At 37.1% G+C, this 26,871-nt stretch overlaps 1 protein-coding gene across 2 annotated transcripts in view; it reads left to right on the top strand.

Moving 5' to 3' along the window:
• The window catches only part of col16a1 (collagen, type XVI, alpha 1), a 64,532-nt gene that overhangs the window by 16,792 nt on the left and 20,869 nt on the right, over positions 1-26,871 (top strand). For both annotated transcript variants that reach the window (XM_087787567.1, XM_087787568.1), the window contains exons 3-25: positions 654-722; positions 1,643-1,760; positions 8,554-8,677; positions 9,565-9,846; positions 12,643-12,723; positions 13,296-13,364; positions 16,562-16,612; positions 16,890-16,922; positions 17,053-17,097; positions 18,016-18,054; positions 18,184-18,246; positions 20,213-20,257; positions 20,352-20,447; positions 20,564-20,602; positions 21,481-21,525; positions 21,617-21,652; positions 21,725-21,847; positions 22,350-22,385; positions 24,406-24,441; positions 24,647-24,757; positions 25,230-25,274; positions 25,591-25,626; positions 25,709-25,762. In XM_087787567.1, coding sequence (XP_087643693.1) covers positions 654-722; positions 1,643-1,760; positions 8,554-8,677; positions 9,565-9,846; positions 12,643-12,723; positions 13,296-13,364; positions 16,562-16,612; positions 16,890-16,922; positions 17,053-17,097; positions 18,016-18,054; positions 18,184-18,246; positions 20,213-20,257; positions 20,352-20,447; positions 20,564-20,602; positions 21,481-21,525; positions 21,617-21,652; positions 21,725-21,847; positions 22,350-22,385; positions 24,406-24,441; positions 24,647-24,757; positions 25,230-25,274; positions 25,591-25,626; positions 25,709-25,762 — 1,676 coding nt within the window. The remainder of the gene's footprint in view (positions 1-653; positions 723-1,642; positions 1,761-8,553; positions 8,678-9,564; positions 9,847-12,642; positions 12,724-13,295; positions 13,365-16,561; positions 16,613-16,889; positions 16,923-17,052; positions 17,098-18,015; positions 18,055-18,183; positions 18,247-20,212; positions 20,258-20,351; positions 20,448-20,563; positions 20,603-21,480; positions 21,526-21,616; positions 21,653-21,724; positions 21,848-22,349; positions 22,386-24,405; positions 24,442-24,646; positions 24,758-25,229; positions 25,275-25,590; positions 25,627-25,708; positions 25,763-26,871) is intronic.

Here is a 26,871-nt window from a genome sequence, read left to right as displayed (position 1 = left end):
ATTTATATTCATATCACCTGTTTTTAAAATCAGATATATAAAGGTTACCATCAAACCTCGGATGAAATGCAGCTTTTAACCATCAGATTTTCTGTCTTGGCAGAAGAAGTAAAGAAAACATGCTACTGAAAAATTGTGCCCGGTTGAAAGTCTTTCTTGTACCTTTGGTCCTTGGCCCCAAAGAGATCAATTATCAACAGAAGCACAATGATTCAGAGGAGCCCTGTCTACCTGCACAAGCCCCCGGTTCTCTGCACAAACCTCTCCTCCTTCTCATTGATGTCAGACCGACTTATCTGACAGACAACACTTCCCTCTGTAACCTCCCCCGACAGGGTGAGAACATGTCCATCAAATGAAGCCATCCACCGGAGACAACCCTGGTGTCAGACAACCAGTCATACCAGGCTGTGTTCCTGGCTGCACTCGTCACACACATTTCATCTTTCTTGCTCAGCCTTTTTTCCATGCTTTTCTAGCCGATCAATACTGCTGTAAAAAGAATAGAGATGATGAATTGTGTCCTGGATTCTTGGGATTTTGTTTATAAAGCAGAAACTAAGGTGAAATAATGTAACGATGCAAACTTGCAACAATGAGTTGTATTTTTTTTTTTTATCTTGTTCTTTTGACATTTTTTTCTCCTTCTGCAGACATACAATGTCCGTCCCTACAAGTTGAAGAATGGAGGTTTTCACCGCAACCGAGAGTCAACATCACCGGTAAAGGAATCATTTAGAAACAAGTTAAAAGAAAAGTCTCTTCAGTGTCCATCTGAGGCTTGTGATTACCTCACAGTGCTGTTGTCTTTTTCAGCAATACAATAACTAATATTAAGTCCCTCTATTGTACTTGTCAGTATGTGTCTGTTTGTATAAAACTTTGGTTTAATTGAACGGTTACGTTATTACATCATGGGGGAGAACTTTAAAAAGTAATGAGTTCAAAACATGGTCATGCTGAGGGACTTACTGCAACTTGGAGAGAAAGACTTCAACAGTTAAAACATGTGACGAAGTCAGGAGAGTTGGGTTTCCACATTAGTTGCACTTAAGTGATATCAACACTGTTACTTTTTGGGTTAAAAACTAATTATATAATAAGTAGACCTGTACTCCCACCAAATCCAGTAACAATACAGGCCTATTGTCCTAGACAAAATGGAATTTGTACATGTTGGTTTAACCTCTGAGTCTTGATTGAGACTTAAACCAAGTTTAAATTTCCAGAACGGCTCTGTCAGAGAGGAACATTTGAAATAAAATTGATTTTGAATTGGTCTTCATTATGAATTTGAAGTGCCATGTCAGGTTGGCACTGAGAAGATACATGCAGCAATTCACTTTATAAAAGTAAAGTTATAAAGGACTCCAGGACTGTGACGTGTCAATAAAGTAGTGCACCTATCTACCTACCTGGATTTGGTGAGATGATGATCTGGCACCACAGACTGAAACCAGGAAGCTTATGGAGCCTCTGAAGGGGCACTGATTGCAGATCAGTTCCAGTTGGGTGTCATTAAGGGTAACGAATGTCAAAACCCAACTTTCCTGACTCTTCCTATTTAAGATTAGTGACGTGAAGTGTTCCAAAGTATAATCCGAAGCTCGCTTCAATGTTTTTTCTTCATATTTATCGGCAGGTTTCAATCTAGTCAGGCGATTGTCTTTGCTCAAGAGTCCTGATGTCAAAAAGATCCGTAACCCTCGAGGACCAACCATCCTGCGTCTGGGAAAGACAACGCTCCTCCGCTCTACAGAGTAAGATTAAAACACATCACTCTCACTGTGCGTCTCCTGAAAGAGAAATACATAAAATCCCTGTGTGCTCAGCAGCATGATTGATAAAAGCTTTAGGGTAAAAAAAAATATAGAGAAAAATCATGTTGACATGTTCTTTTCATGCCACAACTGAAAAAGCAGAGTGAGCGAATAGCCTGCAGCTAGTCAGCCTCTGAACCTACACTGGATGTGCCAAAGCTGTCCAATGGCTTTTGTGTGGATGGAAATGGCATACAATCGCTCAAGCTTGATTGAATTTCTAGAAATTGTTTCATTTACGTGATGCACTGCCTTGTAAAACAGATTTGCAACCTACATTTACAACAGTTTTTCTCAGCTATTTTATTTTAAGACAAACTCACTTAAGGGATAATTAGTTTTTATGCAATAACTTGTAAAACACACCAATAAATACAAAGTTACAAGTATCTCCTGAATGTGGCTTGTTCATGGCTTACTAGACATCGTTGTGAACTCCAGAGTAGCAGTTTGCATGGTTTTGAGAATTGTATGCTCTGAAAAAAGTAGCTTGACCTCTGTAGCTCTTGCTAAAATCCCAAATTAAAATTGAAGAGTTAAGATTGTGTATTTCTTCCACTTCCACTCTCATAATCATAAGTGAGCAAAAGAACAGAATCATGGATGAGAGAGGTTACTAATACATCTTTGTCGAGGCGATTCTCTGCCAAAGAGCTGAAACGGATTTAAGAAAGTTATTTTCCACTTTTTATCACATTCAATGATCTATCGTTTAGATTATTCAACAATACATTTCAAGGAGCATAACTATGGTATTTTTAAACATATATATTTTTTAATTGTTCTGAACATTAAGTTGTTAAAAGACAAGAGATATCTTAGAACTGGTTGAATTTTAGGTTGTCTGGATTTATGTAACTGTGTCTTAATGTCACCTGTGAAAAGAACTAGATGTTAAATGACCTAAAATATGGCAATTCAACTAATGCCATGTATTGCTCAAATAGCTTTTGAACTTTAACCCATAAACAATGTGGGGAAATATAAATAGCATCTACAATGCACCTGTCAGCTTTGTGACATATTTCTATCTTCTGTTATGTCCTTTTCATTTGCCTAATGGTTTCAAATGAAGTAACACCAAGCACATTATTCACCTTCCTGGTGAATTACCACAATACACACTACTTTATTCCACGATCAAGGTTGTTCTCCTTCTTCTTCATACTGAAAAACCTTTTAAGATCAGTAACTTCCCCCCGTAGTCAGCACTTGATTGACCGGTTTTTGCTGAACCTTCCTAGCACTGTGCAGATCTTGTTATAAATAATCCATATTGATAGTAATACTAATTTAACAAAAATATAGTACTGGAGATACTTGTATATATTTTGGTGTGTTATTGTGGTCACTCTAAGGAACCAGCCTTTAGATGATTTCGATCTTCCTGATACACGTCTGTGATTCAATTTGAAGTCCACCACTTGCCATCTTTGCATGCTGTGATCTCATATTTTCCAGAGTTGGGTCAGGGAGCTCAGCATGGACGACCAGACTTTTATCTCCCAGGCTACTTTGTCCAACTCTATCCTGGGGAGCCCAACGTGATTTGCAGTTTAGCTTAGACCCACATTCTGTCGTATATACTGTATGTCTCGCCTACAGTTGATACAGAACTCTGCAGCAAGGAATTATGACCTGCTCTAGTAGAAGAACTCACATATCTCTCTGATCCTTAAAACTCTTCACTGGCTCCCAGTTTCTTTCAGGATCAACTTTAAAATTCTGGTTCTTACTTTCAGAACTATTTATGGTGAGGCTCTTCCTTACAGCAGTGATCTGATCCAGCCTTACACCCCAGCTCGGGCTCTGAGGTCTGTGGATCAGAATCTACTAATGGTTCCTCGCACACTGTTCAGGACCAGAGGAGAGAAATCCTTCCAGGCTGTTGCTCCTATGCTTTGGAACGATCTTCCTCTCCCTCTATGTTTGATTGAGTCTACTGACTCCTTCAAGAAATAATCTTAAGACAGTTTTATCAGTTTTTACCTGTGATGTTCTCTGTGTTATCTTGACCTTTTTAGTATATATTTTATTGAGTATTGTTTTGATTGTTTAAGAATTTGTTACACTGGTCTGGAAAAGCGCTCTATATATATAAATCACTTACTTACTTACTTACTTACTTATTTACTTACTTACTTATACCCACAACTAAATGGGCCCAAGCACTTGTAATGACTGGACAACAGTGAGACTGTATATAATTATATTTACAGTTAGCTATTTATTAAACACATGGACAGGATACACAAGACAATTGACAGATGGCAGAACTAGGTGTCATCCTAACCAGGAGGGGAAAGACAAATCAGAAACAGCAAAAAAAGTATTAATACCCAAACATATCCAAATGACTGGTAATTAAACGCATACTCAGGGAACAGGTTGACAGGGTAAGGAAATACAACGTTTCATAAAAAACAACATTTGATTCTTTCTGGAACCAGAAGGCAAAAGGCATGGTATTGGAATGAAGTCTCCTTCTGGTATGAAATTCAACTTTCCAACCCACTTGATTGCATCATAGGACTATGCTGGTTGTTCTAATTGGTAAACTTTTATTCATTTATGCATCACCCGGAATAGTGAGTTCACTTAGCACTAAATCATTGGTTCAATGTCCACTGTTGTTTAGAAAGCTCCCTGAAGCTATTATTTGAGAGCTTAAGCAGAACGTGGAGACATTGACAAAAGTCAAAAGGCTAAACATTACGATCCGAGCCTTAGGCAAATACATCACACTTTCTTGTAATGTCAGACAGCTTCTAGTACTGAGAATACTAATGAGCACTGACTGCATGTGATTGATTGTGTATGTTAATACATCAAGACACATCTAGAACTGTATTCTGTCTTAAACCATGTAATAAATGGCTAGCAGAGTGATATTACCATATGTCAATCAAAGACTGTAATTCATGATGTGTCGCAGTAAATCAATGTTGGAGAAATTTGGAAACAGGATTTTATTTTGCGTCAGAAGCTAATCCAGCGAGCTCATCCAAGGTTACACAAACGGCTGAAAAGACGACTAAAAGCTTAAATGTGTCTGCCATTGAAGAACCCTTTCAATTTGGCGACAGTCAAAGTCAGCGACGGGCAGACAAATGTTTGGCTTGATGACAGTGTTATCAAAAAGCAAGCATATTTTTTTGTTGATTTAATGTTGCATTTGGCAACCAGTAAAAAAAAATTACAGATTGCTTTTTAAGTTAGTTTCAAACAAATATTCATGACCTCCAAGACAGGAGTGATTTTTACCTATTCATCTCTCAGATGTGGAAATCAAAAACCAATCAACATATGGCATCAGGAGAAGTTGATAATGGGACCAGGGACAGATCATTTTGGAATTTTTGCAATGTTTCTGCATTAATATCGTGATCCAAGTATCTTCTGGAAAATTTGTCACTTTTAGTCACCATGTGCTTTTGGATACTATGTTGATACTACGTGAGTGCCAGTGACTTCTATTGCTATTGGACTTTAAAATATCATTAATATTTCAAATCTTAAAATTAATTTTAAATAAATTATAATATACAAAATAAAATAATAATATAAGTTTAAATGTGGGGCAAAATGTTTTTATTGTGATTCATTTATAGTTGAAGGTTATTGCTTGCGGGAATCAGACACCAAATGTGTCCACACTGTATCTACTAATTCTCACTATAATGCTGAGTCAGTGAAAGGTCCTGGACTGGACTCTGCAACAAGTTGGTAACTTATAGAGTTTTTCTTTGAGTCATATTATTTCTATTTAACATGCTTGTCTTTTGAGTTATCTTGACAAAAACAAGCGTCCTGAGTCACACGGTCATGTTCATTTGGAGAAAATCTGGCCTATTTTAATGATAAAATATCGATTGGAAAGTAATAATCGATGAAACATAAATTGGATTTGTTTATGGTAACAAAGGCCTTACAAAATGGTCGATGGGCTGTGGCCTTGTGCTCTTATCGATGTACATTGACATGATGTTTTCTAAAGATAAGAACCCAAAGAAAGTACAGTACCATTCTCACCTGAATCTCCAGAGGTACCACCTGACAGATGATTCTTTTTTTTATGTTTTATGTTATATTATTTGTATATTTTATAATAAGGTGTTACTTTAGTTTTCTTGATATGGGTCGTTGTGTAGTTATTGTTTAGTTTTTTTTACTTTTTAGAGGACCAGCACCTCTTCCTCTGCCACTGCAACAGGGGAAAGAGAGAACAGAGTCTAGAAATGACCATATAACCTTGACATTGATGGGAAAGAAAATGGATAATTTAATTGAAAAGATTTATATAAAAAAAAAAGCTGAGACATTATCGAGTAGTGTGGAAAATTATATTCCCCATCTCACTTTTCTGCCTGATTTTACCCCAGAAATATTTCCCCCACATCAATAGTAGTATAACCCCTTGAGCTCTAGCTCCTGCTCACTGTGAACCGTGATTGATCTGCCTGTTGCATGTTTCCTTGTCATGCGGCTGCATCTGGAAAAAGTATGCGCCATTTTTTCCCCGCTTAAATGAAAAAGGCCAGTAATGTTCTTTGAACTTAAGAGTCAATCGTTTCAGAGTATTTTTGTGCCCTGGAGCACGTGGCACAAATCAACTGAAGTCTACTTTGGTTTCCCCTTCTCCATCCAGTTTTGTGGGCCAATAAATCCAAAAGAAAATTGTGTCCATGTTCGCAACGATCGTAAAATCCACAGCCTGGTCTCCACCTACTTGTCTTTAGTTTTATTCCTTACTTTAGTGTTTCTTAAAGTCTCTTGCCTCAACTCTTTACTTTCCTCACCTTTAGTCCTTTTCTACCTTTGTTTTGACGTCCTATAGTTGGATATTTTCTCTTGGATCTTCCCTCAGTCATAAATCACTGTCACCCCACTTCCAAGAGGGGGAAGCCAGCTGCCGGCAACAATTCTACCGTGTGTTCACAAAGTGAGCAAAAGAAATGGAGCAAGGGAGAATATTTCAAAAGTTTCTCCCATCTCAGTGAGCACGCGGTTTGTGTTGTTTGTGAACCCTTCATCTCACAGTATAGATTCATCTCCATGAAGTGAATAATTGTGTGTGCGCCGCGATGCCCTTGACCAAGACTGAGGGATGAGGCTCGCTGGACTGTATCTCTCATGAAAATGGATGCCAGAGGCTTCCTCAGACATCTCCTGTTCAGTTTGTATAAGTTGCTTTGAAAGAGACACCTCTCTTAGTCTGGCAGCTCATCATCTCAACGGCAAGGTTGACGCTTGTGTACATTATTAATAGGCGTATAAAGGCAAAATATAGATCAGGGTTTCTTAATATAAGACCCCCAAATATTTTGCCCCATCATACATTACCTGGTTTGGTTATTTAGTCTCACTAGCATTGTACAAGAATTAAGGATTATCTTAAAACAAATTAAAGAAGAAAACAATACTTTTGGCATTGAAAAATAGAAGTATGAAAAACTTACTATTGAAGTTTTTTGATAATATTCCTCAGGATTTTCTTTGATGATTCAGCATTAATATATTTGAATAATTTGAAAATGAAGTTGAAGAGGAAATAGGAAACAAATACTTGAAAAATTGAAATATAAACCAGTTATTCACATCTACACGTCAAAACTCTGTTGAGCCTTTCGTGAACTCATCGTGCCTCAACTTTTAACATCTCAGATTCACTCACTCAACATTTCTGAAGGGATACATTAATTCTATATTTACGAACATTAAAGATTGCATTTTTGTTGACACCTAAAAAACTGGGAACTTAGAAATCAGTCGTTGTTAACTGCTTAAAAACATTAATTGTAACGTTTAGTGTATTGTGTTTATCATTCTGAAACTTTGATATTCACACAAATAACTTCCAATGAGTTTAAACAAGCCAATACATAATGAAAACGAAGATGCCACGTGAATCTCATGGCTACAGTTTAAACAATGTATACCAATTCATAACAATAATAATTTCTGTCTGCTTTTTATTAGGTTAAACAGTTAATCTCCTCCTAACACATTTCCTTTTCTATTTTTTAGCGACTGCAGCTGTTAGCTCTCTTTGTCTTACATTTGTAGTTATCACTTGTTTACTCTTTAAATATTCTATGATGACAACAAGCCTGACCACCAGCACAATGCAATAGGCTTCAATAAACCTCAATGCTTACAGTAAAAGTAATGATAACGATCATGTTTTTATGTTTGATTGGTTTCGGTATAGTTTGTTTCAACCATGAGTCACTCACAACTGTATGTTTAGATTATATGAATGGCAAATGTCTTTAAGGACTTGAAGAAAGAAGGTAATTTGTTTACAGCGCCAGTGGAATTTTCACAGAGATTTCAGAATGTGTTGATTTTAGTTTATATGTAACATGTTTAATGTACTGTTCAGAGATGATGTCTGGTCTGGGATTCACTAACACCCCCCCCCCGCCCCTCCTCAAACATACCAAAGACACATTTTAATGAATAATTCTGCTTTAAATTAGATGACTGACATGTCAAAGATGCTTGTTCAGGGCCAGATTACTCAAAATAAATGAAATAATATTAACTAGCAAAACACTTTCTGTTTTTATCTGGTCCGTGAAAATAAGGCAGGAATTCAACCAGCCAGTGTTTCAAAAGAGGTTTGAGAACTCTGCCTTAAAACGTAATTTAGAGGTTTTCCTTCACTTCATTTTAGGGGGATATTCAATGTACATTATTTAACTGTATATTCAACCTTTTTATCTTCCAGTCAGGTGTTTCCTCATGGTCTACCCGAGGAATTCTCCATGATATTTACCATGGCGTTGAAGAAGCCAGCGCTCAGAGACACCACCTACCTCTTTCAGATATCTGACGAACAAGGTTTTCCACAGGTGGGAAGTTTTTTTTATATATGTCTCACATTTCTATCACTTGGGAATGATGATAAGAAACTACCACCATTCTACATGAGACAAATTAAGATCCTTTAATGTGTTACAAGTTGTTTTATTTCAAGAGAAAACATGTGTTGTTTGACTAAGATATTAAGAAAAAGAATGATGGCTATTTTCACTGATCAATTACATCAATGAAACCTAATCCATGACGATTATCAAATCACAACATCGTTTGGCAATTAATTCGTTCTTTAAACAGCGTTGCACGTTTCCTCTATTCTTCTTCGTCATCCTGTCCCGCTGCATTGTATTTCCTTCAGCCACTCGTCCTTTATTCATCGCTTCTTTGTCGACTCATATTTGCTGTCTCTCATCTCTCTTTTGCACCGTCATCCACTTTCTTCTTCGATTTCTTTTCTCTCTTGACACCTTTTCAATCCCCCCCACCTTTTCATTCCAGGGTGTCTTTTGTTCTTGCTTATTTTCCATTCAATCCTTCTCTCTCCCACTCTGTCTTCCCTCAACTTTGTCTCTCCTTGGATCATCTTCTGCCTTCGTTTGCCTTCATTGTTATTCATGTGTGTCTCGTAATGAAGCGCTAGGGTTCCTCTGAGTTGCCGTAATCACCGCACACCATATTTAAATACTCAATATGAATGATTGATGGAGGCTGCAGACCCTCATTAGGAATGATTGATCAGCTGTTCTGTTCGTGTGTGTAATTAATATGTCTTCATCCTCACTTTGTCTGCGCTGCTGTTTTCTGCAGGCAGGAGTTGCATGTTCACGTCACCCTCCGTCTGCAGATGACTACAGATGTGTAATTGCTCGTACTGATGCAAATTCATCTCAAGTGTTCCTCCGCCATGTTCCCTTTTAAGCTCTCCATAGATCTCAACAGCCCTGAGGGCACGCTCTCATTACGAGCCAAAGGGTTGGATCCCGGGGCCGAACCCGTGAGCTGCGTTTTCTCGGGGGAGGCCGTGGAGTCGTTGATGGACCTACGCTGGCACAAGGTGGCGATCGGTGTGGAAAGAGATGTGGCGTCACTCAGCGTGGACTGTGGCTCCCCTGAGGTGCAACCCCTGGAACCTCGAGGGACCGTTTCAACCGATGGACACACGATCATCGGAATAAAGGCTTTAGATGCCTCGCCCGTGCAGGTGTGTGGAACAATATTGACTAGTAGTAACTTTGAGGAGTTGTCACTTGGTTGGGGGGGGGCTTAGAAGTTGTAAAGACAAATGTATAACAATAAATGTTTGATTAAAATAAATATCTTTGAGGGGTTTTCAAAGTATGGTTGTTTTGAGGTGAGAGGTCTCAGAAAATTGGAGGAAAAGGAAGAATCAACTTTAAATGAATAAAATGAAAATATTTTTTTAACCATTTGCCCTTAACATACATCACTAAAACTGCCTTGATCTTCGGATTCTCAAGTTTCCAATTCAACCTAAACAAACCACCTGTGACGATTAAGGTTAAGGTAAGGTAGTTTCTCACCGGCAAAGACGTTACCTTGACTGACGCAACAGATCAGTCGTAGCAACTTAGAGACAAACAGTTGCTTGTGCTCTTCAATTCCTAAAGATCCAAAGAAATCCTAAAAATGTCTTTGTATATTTTGGTAAATTATTTAACTTTTGTGTGATTTGGTTCTCACCCCCCGTCAAAAACAGATTAAGTCTCACGTTGTTGAGATTTAAGTCGTCACCATGTCCCAAACTAGTCTCCAGGCCGAATAAATAGGCAAGACGATTCCTCTGCTAAAAAAGCTAAGATCCCATGGACATCTGCAATTCAAAAACACAAGATATCATACATAATGTATGAGTTAAAGGCTTAAAAGGCGAGATTGCTCTGATTGCCCCAAATACTCAACAAACAATACAAATTGAAAAGGAAACACACTCTAATAGTTCATGTGTTTTACATAGCTTTAAAACATTTGATTTGTTTTGCAAAGGAGGGTTGCCAGCCATGGGCTTATGATGTTTGGGGGAGCCTTGGCATGGTAACGTTTGGGAAGCCCCTAGTTCATCATATGTTAAAAAAAGGAGACAGTTGTTTTTCATTTGTTTAAAATTAATAGTTAAATATAAAAAATAATTGAACCTATTAACTTTGGCTGTAGTATGATATGCAGAAAGCAATGTCTTCATAATGTTGTTGATATAATGAAGCTCTACATGAGAAATCATTGTATATATTTTGAGATTGTTTTTAGCAAAAGCTGCCAGTGTCTCAGTACACAACTCTTTGTACGTATGTGCACTGACATCGGTACACTATAAACCTATTCAGTGTTTCTTCATTAATTGCAGGGGTTATGTTCTGAAAACCATCCAACAGTAACAACATTTTTGACTATCCAAAAACAAACCGAGGCCTCATAATTCCTCGTCTTTATGTTCCTTTCCCAAACTGCCATATTCTATCATGGTTGCTACGAACTCAAAAACCTACATGATTCTAGCAACATTAAATTCTTATCCATTACTTACTCTGTAAAATATAACACAGCTTCTCTGATCACACCACTTCCCCGCATTTCTCTTTCATTTCGTTTCCCTCCTTTTTTATATCCCAATCTAAAGATATTTTTTATTTCCTAGTGCTGCCCTGCAGCTGTGTAGCTTTTCTCTTCCTTTAGCAAGTCCAGCAGTTGAACTTTATGAGCTGCATCTTCCTCTGGTGCTTGAGTGCAGCTGTGGCCGACACAGAACACAGCGCTTTGATGTTCACTGACCCAATCAGCATACAAAACACAGCGGGCTGATTCATACGATCGGATGTCGACACAGAATCTATGATTCCATGTCTAAATAGATCATAGATCATAGGTTTTACATAGGCCAGTGAGAATGACTGGTTGGCTGAGTACAAGGAGATTTGTTTTAGTTTTTGTCTCAGCACGAGACAAGATCATTGTGTCTGTGTTTTAGCATTGTGTTTGTCCAATAGCAGTCCATAAGTTAGTTAACAAATAATAGTAAAAAAGATAGAGACAGGCGTGTAGCTTTGTCAGTTGGAATCGATACAATATATTTAAATAAGCAGTATTTTAATCAAAATTATCCATGAAACATTGAGGCCGCAAAAGGTGAGGGACCAACACATAAAACTGGTTGGATAGACAGTCTTAAGATGAATGGGTTTGCCACATAAGGTTTAAATAAAATTCCATAATCTCATTAGAAGTGTTAGAGGTCATTGTACGTAAATCGAGCCAGCATTCCTATTCTTCATGTCTTGCTAAGCAACAGTGGAATTGCACCTTTACCAGACATCCTTCACTCCTCTCTAACACTACAAATACACTTCATGATGTGTGTGGTTAAGACGGCTGCTACACTTTGACCCACACAAATAGTTTCCTCTGTAAAGGATTGGTTGTGAAACGAGTCATTGATGGGTTGTATCTGCTATTGGCCTTTAACCACAGAGGGGAACTCATTTAGACGTGATTTGAATAAAACACACGATTTTACAAGGCAATTGTATTGTTTTGAGCCATAATGGGTTTTCAAAAATAATTCAATGGCTTTTGCCAACATTCCCCTTGGGTTGCAACGGTAGTAAAAAATTATTGTCTCAAATAAAATCACATCCTGGATAGTATGCTAGTATAAAATGTATTCATTGCTTCATTGCATTTATTCCAAGTGAGTGAAAGGTGTATGTGTGTGTGTGACATATGTGTGTGTATTTGTGTTTTGAAGGCTGTCACGGTTTGTTATTTTTTGCAGGAAAAGCTTTTATGTCCTGATATGTTAGCTAAATATACCGACACTAATAGGAGGAGGTCGTTTGACCGTTAGCAATTAAAGCATGAACCTATTAAATAAGTGAGACATTTTGTCCATTATGCGATACTTTATTAAATAATATATATACACGCATATGTTACGTCATCTCTGTCTGCCCTTCTTTCTTTTCTTTCTCACTTCCTTTCTCAGCTGGATGTTCAGCAAATGATGCTGTATTGTGACTCGACGCTGGCAACACAGGAGGCGTGCTGTGAAATACCAGGAGCTCGGGTAAGACATCCTTTCCGGACAGAGAAGATAGAGTGTTCAGCACTTATTAAGTGATATACTATTATCTGTCACACATTGGAGTAATATCAGTTTAACAAAAACTTAAACACAAATGTATTACATTAAGACATTCAGTACACATATTAAAAAGAACAAAAACAATTATACAAATAAATAAATTAATTAATGCTACGCGCTACAGAAGAACAATATAATGTCAATACTTTATATGTTTGACTACTTTAAAATGCAATATAAGTTATGTAAGAAAGACAATGAAATGATCAGATTCTGTCTTTTTTTCTTTTTTTTTTGTGCAAGCACCAATTCACATTTTTAAGAAATGTTGAAGGTGTACTTCTGTTATTTAGTCTATTATTATTAGTCATTATCATCTCCAATGTATGTCCAGTTAGACTGAGTCAGATATTTTGATTATCCACAACTTTAGTTTTCGCAATGCAAAGATTGAAAAAAGTAGAAATTTGGGTACTTATCATTTTTGATGCCATAAGATGTTGATTATTGTGAGTATGTCTATATAATTGATAATGATTTATATTTCTCCACAGTGTCCAAATGATACTCCAAAGAGCCGAAGAGCTGCTGAAAATGAATTGGGGGAAAACCCCTTTGACCAGGTAATTTTTGCGGAAAACTGCGGAAAAAAGTGTATCTGCCAAGATCTGTTCTTGTTTTTTATTCTTGAAGTCATTCTTTTATTTTTACTTCTAACATGAGAGACCTCGAACGAAACTAACTACAACCATCAAATGGAAAAACTGTAAAACGGTAAAAGAGGGAATTTTTGTTTTGGTCATATTAAAAATAAATGCTTTTTTGGCACAAAAAGCTGTTGTTATTTTGGAAAACATTAAGAAAATTAAGCTTAATAAGATTATACAAAATAAATACTCATAACAATTGCTCATTGTTTATAGTTTTTAAAGTAAGTAAAGCATATTCATAGCATGCCATGGCACCAGAGAAAAGAAAAAAAAAAGGATTTGTAGTGTTTCAGTAACAGAAAATAAAATAAAATATAAACAGTAATGAATGAGAAAACTCTGGTCTAAACAATACAATTTGACATTTTTCTTTTATATTTCCCTGCATGATATTTTAGCAGAGAAATTAAGCCTTTATTTAATTCATAGAAATATTATGAGTCTATTGTTTTTAAAACTGACCTTTTATCAGGTATATAATCCTCATTTTTCTCATATTTGTATAAGGTTGTCTGTCTACTGGGCCGGTGAGATGAATCGCAGTGGTCCATACCTGGCTTGTTGACTATCCCAGGACTGATTTACACCTCATTATGCATCACACCTCAGTAGGGATCTGCTGCTGCCTATTAATTTTGTCATTCACCTACAAAGCGGCATGTCCTGTTCACAAATAGAATTCAAAACTCTAGATGGTTCATTATATCGCTCCTTCGTGTGCTTACTAATACAGCAAGCTGCTTCCCCTGGCTTTTGTCGATGTAGGTTATCATCAGTGATGGAGAACACAACGTCCTGAGTTTTTTGTGTTCTTTTTAAAAAAAGAAAATAAGCATTTGTGATTAGTCGTCTTTAGAACAAATTGAATGAAAAGTAGAATAAATCACCTTAAAACTTCTGATTTAAAGTACATTATTCTTAAAAAGCAACGAAACTAACTCTCCTGACTCACTCACATGTTTCAAATGTTGAAGTCTTACTTTCCAAATGCAGTAAGTCCCTCATCATGACCACATTTTAAAGTTATTTCTTTATATAGTTCTCCCCTGTCTGGTGGCGAACGAGAGGTTACGAGCTGTAATCACGCCCGCTTTGTTTTTACAATGATTCCCGTAGAGATGGAGACTACCGTGATTGATGATGCACGGTGACAAACCTTGATGTTTAAACAATCACAGTAAAGTTGGCGTGGTTGTGGTAAATAGGATTTCATCTCCAGGAAAAAGTGTTTTCAGTGGGCGGGGCTTAATGTAAATATTTCAATGAATGAATGATGAATGAGTTTTGTACAAATGGACATACTGATTGATTAACAAAAAGCTAACTGTTCAAAGTAGCATTGGCTAAAAGAAATACCACTTTCTTTTTTTTCTTTTTACAGCATTAAAACCTGCTGTCAACCCAAATGTTCTTAGTGTTCACATATTTTGAAACTATGCCTTTATCCTGTTAAATCAATGTTGCAACAAAACACGGGGCCTCCCTTAAAGTAGTAATGGCAAAATGATTCTGAACTTAAAATAATTAAATAAAGTCAGTTAAATGAATGCCACAACTCTTTTTTTTGTGACCATCAGAACGGTTTGTAGAATCAGATGATTACATTTTTTTTGTAATATTTTAAAGAGGCCCACTCTGACTTTTAATATTAGAGTCACAACAGACTCTCATGGGAGAAATACTACCGACTCTCTGTGTAACCTTGTCTTGTCTTTGGACACAATGACTTTGGTCCAGTATCACACAAACAACTGCAAGGTGGAACCATGATACACAGATTAAATAAGAGCTCAATGCTTACTGTGGAATTTAACTCACGAAACAAAAACAAGAATTCAGGAAAGGTAGAAAATGTTTGTGCCATTATCCGGGGGTTTGAGCAGCTATTTGAATGGAACCTCATGTTTATTTTCAAATTGAGTGCCCCACCTTCGGAGGTCTAAATGATGAGACACTTCTGAATGAAGCAAACATTAAAATAAATATCCAACTAGCTGTCAGGAAGAGCAAGGCATTGTCTGCTGACCTAAACACGAGAAGTAACTGACCTAAAACTGACCTAAACTGACCTAAATTGACCTTAATTGACCTAAAAAGTAAATTATTCTTATATCGTATGCCACAATATACTTTGGCTTCAATGTTTCCATTGTCAAATATGATGGTAGATTTTTTATCCAATCATGTTTCAGATAGCTTGTGATACATATTTATTCTCTAAGGTGGAAAGTATGAACACTTTAAGCATTTCTTTCACTTTCATTTATACCGAGGCAGATGATGTTGGTTATATTGGAATGTACGTGGAAGGTCAGTAGAGCTGAGTTATTGCCAAGGACAAACTTCATTTAAGAAGTCTTTGTGGTGATAGCATGAGCAGAATTAGGAGCTTTTTTTTTTTTTACAAAATAACTGCTATCAAGAAAGCTGTGAGCAATATCTGTTGTTTTTTTTTAATGGGGAGTTTTCTGACTGAGAGAGAAATAATTGATAAATAATTTGACTCTTCATTGCTGCTCGCCATCGACACATGTGAGGAAGAGCTCCCACTGTTACCAGCACGCTCGTATGTTCCGCTCCACTGTGGGCAAATATATGGTGTGTGAAATCGATGTACCCAAAGAGGCCAGATGACAGATTTTGCTTTAATTATGCCTTCTATTAAAAAGACCTCAGTTATTTATAATAGATAATGGTTATTCATTTTGTGTGTGTTTATGTGTGTGTGTGTGTGTGTGTGTGTGTGTGTGTGCCTGCGCCCTCCTGTGAAGAGCAGCTGGTCGGCACAATCCAGTGCTGTGGGAATCAGACATTCCTATTGATCTTTTTTACTCAAGGGAGGTGTGTGTGTGTGAGTGTGTGTGTGTGTGTATGTGTGAGTGCATGGACAACGGGGTGCGTGTGTTTGTGTTTATGGCTGCTTTCCCACCTCTCATCCTTTTAACTGCAGCAGGACCGGTTTTCATTTCTTTAAAGTAACAGTGCCACCACCTGTTAATAAAAGCAACTACATCTTGTTCAGCCTGTCCTTTCGAATCATCTTATCTATCTTTAGGGATTAATATCACAACAAGTGAGTAGTGATGTTTCTCTCTCTCTCTCGGTTCCAGATTATGAGCCTGGGTGGAGCTTCGGGTCTCAAGGGTGAAAAGGGTGAACGGGTGAGTGATAGAACTGTATATTTAAACCTGTGCCGGTCGGTGTAATTGAGCAAGGTGTATGAAAATCATCACATGTGTCCAGACATGTCTATTTTTGGTCTAGTGATGACAAATCTCTCACTCACATACACTTTAATAAAAACACCTGAGTGCTCTTAAAGTCTATCACGATGTTGGCTGTAAACCGGTCCAGCACCAAGCTGAATTCCTTAGAGTCTAATTCTCACTGGCAAGCAATCACTTTTTCCTTTTTTTTCCTTATCCCTGTCCATTTTAGGGTTCTGGCTGTTCTGGCAGTGATTCCCGTTCAGTGAGTAACTCTTTCCATTGTGTGTGGCTCATTTATTAAGAGAAAAAAAAACATAGCCCTGTAATTTGGCATGCAGAATGAGTCAGATAGCGATTTGCGATGCCTGCCAACCTCATGTCTTTACCTTTAGTGTGCCGAGGGACCCAAGGGACAGAAGGGAGAAAAGGGAGACGCGGTGAGTGTCGTTCTTTTGCTACAGGTTATAATCTCAGCCCCTCCATATATCCTCCTAACCTTGTTGGCTGTCAGCCGTTTGGTTTCACCTCGTTTCTCAAACTGCACTTTCTGAAATCAAGACAAGATATTTCATTTTAACGTGATCATCCATGTGGAGTCCATGTATATTGTCTCTTGTTTACATACACACTTATTGGGTTTTAGTGCAGATAGTAATATGTAGCACACATTGCAGAAGACTAAATCCAGCATAGAACAACCTTTGTTCATCATTCATAGTAGTTAAAAAATACATCAACATTATTTTATTTCACAATATTCAACAATACATTCATTGGTTTATTTTCACAAAAATACAACACAGATGTCAATTAGAAAATGCACAAGATAATAGCTTTGTTTTAGTAGCTCCTTATCAAATGATTACACATTGAATAAGGCATGTCCAACGTTGCGTCCCTTTAGAAGATTCCATGCGGCCTGTGTTCTCCGTTAGAAACTGTTTTATTCAACCGAAGACGTTACATTACACAATGTGTTTAGCTATAACAAGAAAAGTGTTAAGAGTCTTAGAGTGTTGAGGCACATTTCCTTTGTCTCTAAATAAGTTTTACTTTCTTTTTTAACTGGATGCAATTATGAATTTGACATATGGTCACATTCAAATAAAACATATTCTAACTTCACCTGTTTTCTGTTCTGGATGAAAAGAAACATTAGGGTTTATGTAATCCTTTCCATTCCCCACTCGATATTATTTCCTCTTCTCTGTGTTTTTTCACGAAACATATGGGTCCTTCTTGTTTTCCTCACGGGTTACGGACTGGTTAGCGTGTGTGTTATGCTCCAGTGGTGTGTGTGATATGTTTTAAGAGCCGGGTCATTGATCTGGACTCGTCGTTGTTTCTCTTCACAGGTGTTGCCTGCCAACTGGGGTGAAGCTGCTCGCTACGTGGTGAGAAGACTTTTTAATTTATTTATTATTATTGTTTTGCTATGAAAGTAATGCACAAATTCAGATTTACCCGAATGAACAGATGACTGAAGAAACACTTGATTTATGTTTAACTTTGACACCTTACAGGGAGAAAGGGGTCAGAAGGGTGAGATGGGTCTTCAGGGTCTCACTGGAACTCCTGGAAAAGATGTAAGTGTTTTGTTAATCAACCCAAATTGTAGTTCGCTTCTTTAGGAAATATAGAATTTGTATTGAAATATTTAACTGTAACCAAGTGGATGATTATATATAATGTTTGGTCACAGTTATAATGGAAAATTATCCCTGTGGTGATGGAAGACAAATCACAACGATAGCCAATGTAGTATTTCGGATCAAATTCAAGGAAAATTAGGTTAAAGATATACCATGTACAAGAAAAATAACAACATTTTTCTTTGTTTTATTTTTTATTTAATATCATAAATGTTTCTCGACAATTGATACGGTGTTATACTTGGTCTAAGCTGAGGCTTCCTAACATATCTCCCCTTCACTCCCCCATAGAATTAAGCCGGCCTGTTAATGCCTGTTAGATTAGGCTAAAGCAACAAAGCTCGCACAATCGATGCTGCCTCATTGACTGTGCCGTTCGTCTCACAAACTGGCAGCATCCTTTTGTCAGTGACTAAAACCTTTTAATCTTCCCTGTTGGAAGCAGCGACCCTGCTGATGAACGGAAAGTTCCAAGAAACAAATTTAGGGCGTACGAGTGCCACATTTGGGTTCGCCTGCACATTGAGCCGCTCACGAGTCGGTGACAGACATAATTAATGTCACATGGATCCGACTAATCCCGTTATGTCGTACGGATCTTTCTGAAAATGCTCAGGCTCATAGGCTATAAGAAGAAGTTAATATATTAACCGTTTTTCAATATTCAACGTTGAAAAGCCACTGTTAAGAATACATTATAAATTGATTCATTTTCTACTCACCCTCATGTCAACCAAGGGTTGGGATTTTTTTCAGAGTTATCTGTTCTTTTTTAGAGTTATAGGCAAACATGTAAGTCAATTTTAATTTAGTAACTGGTGCTCAGTTTTCTTCATTTTCTTTCAAAATGACAAACTTAAATATATCCAAATACCTCCATGGTGCTCGTCTGTAATGTCCATCTTGTATTGAAGCCTCAATGTGAGAATGGTTGGGAAAAAACTGATATAAGTTTGTATATTTTAAGCTTGTTTTTAGCGGAAGATCCCAGTCTTCCAGCTGCTGCCTGAAGTCTTTCCTCATTCAAACACATTACAAGTGTCAGTATGTATATGCAAGCCTTACGCCTTGCAGCGTCTGGTAAAAAAAACAACCTTATTGCTTATTTAATTTATTTCTGAACAATCGTTAATGTCTAGCCTTAATACATGACGGTCGTCACACACATTATGGAGGTATTTCGATTTTTTTAAGTAAGACATTTTAAAGGACGACATATAACTCATTTAACTCTAAAAAGGAACAGATAACTCAAAAATAATCCCAACAGTTAGTCAACATGAGGGCGAGTTGGACATAAATTTGAATTTTGAATGAATTATCACAATGTAGTGTTCTTTTTAAGTAAGAATGGTTTTGGAAAGGGAAGTCAGATCAAGAGTGCAAGCAAACATATTTATTTAGTTAAATATAAAAAAAAAGTTATGCCCAATGGCAAGTTGTTTAATTATAACTATAATTATCAGCAAACATAATAATATTAATAATAATATTAAAAAATAGATTGCAATCATGTTGCACAACTATAAAAGTAGTAAAACGGGGCACACTTTTGCCAAGAAGCACAGCTCCAATTTTTAGTTAAGAATAAATTAAAGATAAACTCTAAGTGGAATGGAGTGGAACCTGCAACCCTGTAGTCCAAAGCGTGGTTGTGCCATCTGTAGCCATTGAAAAACCTAGTCTTCTGAGTCTTAGAGCATTGTTAAATGAACAATAACAACACATTTGCCACATAAAAATTTCCAAGAAAAGTATTTAAACAATTTTTTGGAACCCTTCAAGTTATTAAAAAAAATAACTTTGATCTTTTTTGATTATGTCTGGATCCACTCTTTTATTAGGTTCTTATGAATACTGTTACTAATATACACTTCAACTGTCTCTCACCGTTCTTCAGGGTCGAGTTGGCTCCGTATGTGTGGTTGGTCCCAAAGGACAGAAGGTCTGTGTGCAGCCTCCCCTGTCTATCACCATATCTGTCACGTAGATTCATTTAAGTCGGAATTGAATAAAAACTGAATTTTAAACTTCCTCAGGGTACCCCAGGTTATGTGGGTCCTGAGGGCCTGGCTGGAGAACCGGGAAATCCTGGGCTCCCTGGTCCACCGGGAATTGGAGTACCTGGTCCCCCTGTGAGTACATGCATGCATTCTTGCTTCTGGGACATCTTTGAATTTCCATAATGAACTCTGGTTGGCCTTAATGTGAGAAACTACTGATATTATATAATTTTTCTTCTCTCTGACAGGGTATACCAGGTGAGCCGGGAGGTGCTAAAGGAGAAAAGGTAATTTTGTTAAATGAGGTTTTAAAAAGTGGCATTTTTTTTAACTTTTTTGTTTTGCTTAAAGTTGGTTTTATTAAATCCTTTATTGCTTGACAATTGATATGGTGTTATACTTGGTCCTCACAGCTTTATTTTTAGGAAGTGCATCATCCAAAGGTGTGATAAAAATGTGAAAAAGAGCATTTGAAGTGTATGTTTATTTATAGTGATGTGCTGTTGAAGCTTCATTAAACAGTGTCATGTTGTTTAAGGATCAGTTTAAATAGTGTTATTAATTAGAACAGTTGTTCACAACAAAGAGAAATAGCGCAGAGAATGCCATCTAGTGGACTCTGAAAATAATGACACTGCTTCATGAAGCTTCATCACACCATCACTATTTATTTCTATCTAGAAAAATACAATCAGGTTCAATTAAGGATAGCTTGAATTAAAAACACTTGAATTGAAGAAGAAAAAAGCACACAAGACCATTAATTTGTATATAATGTAACATATATCACAGTATACAATATATTGTACAGAACCTCCTGCATCAAATCACTGTACTTTATGTTTCATTTCAATAAACTAAGGACCAGCAACTGCTATCCAAAAAGTGTACACACCTAGTACTATTGACATTGATCAATTGCTTTATTTAGCAACATCAACATCAATTTTAAACTGATGGCGCAATGAGCTTTAACAAATTAGAAACTTCCTCATGAAGCTTCATCAGAAAATCACTACCTAGTACGGTTTCACAGGCAAATATGTATAATAATACTGTCATTTTCTTATGAACCTTTGAACAGGTGATATATATATATATATTTTTTTTAGTTTTTTGTTGTTTCATTGTGATGGTTAAAACTATTTTTTGGTCAATTTAAAAGGGTGATGCCGGACCTGAAGGTGACAACGGATCTCCTGGTGATCCGGTGAGAAACTTTCACTAACATATGTAGAAGCTGAAATAAAATGGAAGTGAGCATAGGTACATTCTGGAACTGGATTTTGTCGTTGAAACAGGGACCGAGGGGGCCTGGAGGGTCTAAAGGAGAAAAGGTAAAAGAGCAGGTCTAATCTTGTTCTCTCCATGTCTTATCAGCTGATTGTGGACTTGTGTTCCTTGTTCAGGGTGACCCGTGTGAAGTATGTCCAGTTCTTCCAGCGGACCTTGGGAACACAGTGGCTCTCCAGGGAAAGCCCGGTCCAAAAGGAGAGCAGGGGATGTCGGGAATAGGAGAAACGGGTCTGCCTGTGAGTCTATCTCTCTGTTTTTGGATACTTTTTCTAACACAGTCCGGCTTCTCTGAGTTGCTGTGGATTTATTTATTTCTGAGTGTTTCACTAGCACTTGTAGATCACAGAGTGAAGCAGCCTCTCTCAAGAAGGAACACTCCATTTGATTTCATTTCCAAGGCTAATGTGCTTTTGCTAATTACATAAATGTGTGCAGGACTTTATCTGCTTCCATAGTCCTCACTGAATAAAACAGGTTGCAAGCTTTCTTTTATTTTTTTCTACACTCCCCACAACAAAAAAAAAAGAGCAGATATACTGTAGAATATATGTCCAGAGCCCGACATAGCTCTTTGGGCAATGATTTTCTGTAGTGGCAGGCTCCATCTGTCATACCCGGTTAGAACAGAATGAGAACAGGTGGGTCATGAGGGAGGTGAATATGAATCTCAGAGTTGACAATAATTCTTACATCTTACCCTTTCTGTTTTTTTTCTCTCTCTCTCTCTCTCGCTATCAGGGAATGCAAGGTGCAGATGGCAAGGCAGGAGAAAAGGTAGGAACTTCCTGTTCAATCTTTAATGGTCGAGAGGTTATTATTATTCAGAATTCATATCTTATTTGCATTCTTGGGAAATTGAATATTGGAGCATAGAACATTTACATTCAATACACAAACCCTTTGGCAAGGAAAGGATTTGTGTTCGCAGCCAACAATGTACTCCTATGAATACTGTAGTCTCCCATCAGGTTAGTTTAAATGGGATATCCTCAAATTACCTGTGCTAAAAAAAACACATTACATATTGAAGATGAACACATTCATGGCACAAACACACCTTTTCAATAATTGGTTGACTCCTATTTATATCAAAATGTGTTCTTGAATGACGGAAAACACGAGATTAAGCCGTTCCTCAATATACCAACGTACAGGTATTATCATGCTAGCTCGCTGGTTAGTAAATTGTTAGTGGCAGACCTGGGAAATTATTATTGCACTTGTTGAGTCCAAAACTAATGCTGAATCCCAAATGGCTCCCTTGAGAAACTCGTAGACTCCAGCAAGGGATTCAATGTCCAGTGGCTTCCCATTGTGAAACCATCAAGTGATCAAGGTGTGGTATCAAACATATCTGAGCCCTTTATTGTCGCTTTCCTAAAGTCTGCATCAGTGGCAACTTTATCCGCGGGAATTCACATGTATCCTGTGAAGCATGTAGACAATAAACCAATCATCAACTAGTTCCCAAAATGTACATTAGACTTTAATCTTACTTATAAACATCTTAAGCTAATGTATATTCAACCTCCTTTTAATCGCATCCAATAAATGTTTGCTATATAGTGGTTCGCACCAGACATTTTTCAAATGGTTTACTATAAATCTATTTAATTATCTAGCCTTGGTAACTGAAATAAAAGTTGAATTCATAATTTCTGTTATTGTATTTCTTTAGGCTTGACTTTTATTTTCAAGACAAACACATTTATATCAGAGTTTGCAGCATGTAGAGATGCAGGAAGAAACGGTATTTTGGTTCAAAACTTCTTAGTTTTTCAGTGATGCTCCAAAAGAGAACCTCTGAAATCCCAACAAACTATAGCATCCAACAAAAATCTTAGCCTTAATAGCGACTGTGCATTGCAACTCACAAACAGTTGCATAGATTACCGTATTTTCCGCTCTATTACGGATTATAAGGCGCACTCTCGTTTTTTGAGAAATTTAAAGGCTTTTAAGTGCGCCTAATAATCCGGAGCGCCTTATATATGAACATTACCTGATGGATGACTTGTTTACAAAAACTTTCAAGACTCTGCACCGACTGAGCCGACACGCCGTGTGTGGAATTATGTTATTGCGTCATCACAGGGTGGGATTAATGACGCACGTGACATCATGGCAGACGTCTATGGAGTAAGATTACTGTCACCGTTTCGAGCGAGTGTGTCTTCGTTGTTGTACACTCAAAACATTTTTTTTTTGCACAAAATCACTCTGCTGTGCGTTCAACCAGTCATACACGTGCGTTCTATATGTCATACAAGTATATAACTTCTCTGCTGCACACTCAACATTTGTCTGCTCACAACACTAGTCTCACGCGCTGCTGCTTGAAGCCTTTTGAACAACATTTGAACATTGTTACCAAGGGAGTGAACGGAGTTGTCAGAACGCTTAATAAAGTTTGACTTTATCTGACTGTTTTGTTGACATTCCATTTAGCACAGCTTTATCTGGTGGATACATAACGCAACCCAAGTCAAACATTTGACTGTATCTTTTATTCTATGCGCCTTATAATCCAGTGCACCCTATTTATGAAAACAGTTTTAAAATAGGCCATTCATTGAGGGTGCACTTTATAATCCGGTGCGCCTAATAGTGCAGAAAATACGGGACATCTTTGAAGTAAATTAATAAGGTATGACATTTAAATCAAGAAATTATGAAAAAGATTTGTCTCTGTGACAAAAACATCCATTCCACCACTGCATGGACCCACAGTCCAGATCAGAGAGCAAGGAAATACTTTTAGAATTGCAATTTGGGTAATTGTCATCTTTTACAGGGAGAAAGGGGATCAGATGGTGCCAAAGGAGAAAGGGTCAGTATTTTTGTGCTTCAGGTCATTACATTTTCAAAGATTATTAATGTAAATTTTCCCTGGACATTCCTTTTTCCAACTGTCTTGAGATAGAAGATTATTTTCCTCATTTCAATTTACTCTGATTCCATTCAATTGACATCTTTAAATGTCCTCCAGGGATTATTTCGTGCTCCCTTTCATCATCTTCTCTTCTGTGATTCAGGGAGAGTGTACAGTCTGTCCCACTCTTGGAGAGCTCCCATCAAACCCTGCACTATCTCAAAACCTGCTGCAGAGAGGCCAGAAAGGAGAAATTGGACTTAAAGGGGAACAAGTATGTCTATCTGTTCTCTCTTTGAGAAAAAAGAAAATATCACGCTGTTCCATTGGTTTGAGAGATTTGTTTAGGATGCATGTTTCCACCAGAGGTCACTTCTTGAGACTGAGACTGGGCCACAGTCTTGGGGGAGTTTTAGCTTATTTTCTGCATGTATTTTCCCAAGATTTTGTTTATTTTTGAATGTGAATTTGGACCATTATTGTCACATTTAATCTTTTTTATATAATTATTTTCCATCTTAACTATATAGTCAAAGATATTTGATACCATACCATAACCATCTTAAATCTGCCCAAGATATATAAATCAATCATTGTAAAAAGATGTTTTTCTCAGCCTGATTTTTAAAAAAAACTTGGAAATCGAAAAGAGGATAAGACTATATATGTTTTTAGAATATACAGCAATATATTCAGCACTGTAGGTATATATTTAGGATGATGTGATTCTTTCTGCTTCACCACAGGGAGACACAGGAAAAGTTGGACCACCAGGGCTGCGTGGAGAAAAGGTAGGTAATAATACAAAGGAGGAATTGACCTTGATAGCAGACTGCATTTAAGGATTACATGAAGAGAATTCGCTCACTCGCTTTGCTAATGGGGCTCTAAATAGCCTTCCTGAGGTGGCAATTCACAGCGGTGAAGAGATTTCAGTGTTTAAGGAAACTCTATGCCATCAGGATTCTGCTCTGTAGGGAACTATGTATGAAAATAGTATCCAGGGAAAATCAAAGTGTTTTATGCCCGCCTTTAAGGTTCACTTTACAAAAAAATGGGTAATATCCCACGATGAGAATAATCCATGTGTTTTTTTTTTCTCGCTAGGGGAATACAGGCAGCAGAGGAGCAGATGGCAAACAGGTAGGTTTCAAAATGTGGCAACGATCAAGATGTTCAGCATCAGATTTTCAAGCTGTTGAAATAATGCATTGCCGACCGACAGGGGAAATCTGGACCAAGAGGGTTGAGCGGCAAAGATGGACAGAAGGGTGAACAGGTAAGCATATGACGACCAGAAATATTGATATCATCTGTTCATCTTTAACCCTTTCAGTAGAAAGTATAGTAACATAAAATAAAAGTTACACCAAATACATTGTATTTCAATGTATTATGGTGAAATTGTGAAGTTTTAGCAACATTCTTGGCTAAAGTTTCAGTATCAGTGTTATGTGTTGATTCATGAACCCTGTATTTTAACAATTGTCATGAAGTGAAGGAGGGCAAAGACAAAGATCAGTAGCAAGTTTCTAAATCTGGGAAGCTCATGTGTGAGAGATGGATTGATGAAGTGGAGACAATGGAGCTCAGCTGCAGGGGGAAACGATTCATTTTCACATACATTTATTGCCAGTGAAACAGGAATCTATAGGCAGCTCACTCTCCAGATGTTATCGGTTAGAGATTGAGACCTGTTTACAACATAAACTACTACTGAATAGAACCCACTCCTTTTCCCTGTCCATGCGAATACATGACTGGACAGTTGCTCAGGCCTTTAAGATGACTTAATGGTAAATACACATCAACTATTCAATAGATTATGGCATCAAGATTCCAGTTTCTGATTTTGCAATAAAATAAAAAGGTTTACCTAAATAGCAAATTGAATGTAATATTTATTTTATTAACAACCTTGCTTACTTTTCAATATTATATTATATTATATTATATTATAATATTTGATTGGTAATTAATTTACTCACTAAGCAGGATATGTTACAATATTAAACTCATGTATTTTTTGTCAAGTTAAACAAATTGAAAAGAAAATATTATTCAATGTGGAATATCAAATGATCTTTTACTTGACACGTATTGAAACGATACATTAAATATCATATGCTTAAAAAAGAAGACAGTTAAAGGATGCATTTCTGATACACAATTTATTTAATATAAATTAACAAAAAAATAAATGCTGTCAAAAATGTAAATGCCAAAGAAACAAGTTAAATATCAACCATGATATTTCCTTTGCTTTATGTTATACTATGTAAGAGCTGGGGGCACCTTACTTCTTACTTTCTTCCTTTAACGTCTTGATGAAGTGTTTACTATTTTATATTAACATAGTTAGCTTCATGTCTGTCAGGACACAAAGCA

The sequence above is a fragment of the Callionymus lyra genome, chromosome 3 (assembly GCF_982586985.1).
Source record: "Callionymus lyra chromosome 3, fCalLyr1.hap1.1, whole genome shotgun sequence".
NCBI lineage: Eukaryota > Metazoa > Chordata > Actinopteri > Syngnathiformes > Callionymidae > Callionymus > Callionymus lyra.
The sequence above is the reverse complement of the archived record's forward strand: the minus strand, read 5'-3'. Positions and strand labels throughout refer to the sequence as shown.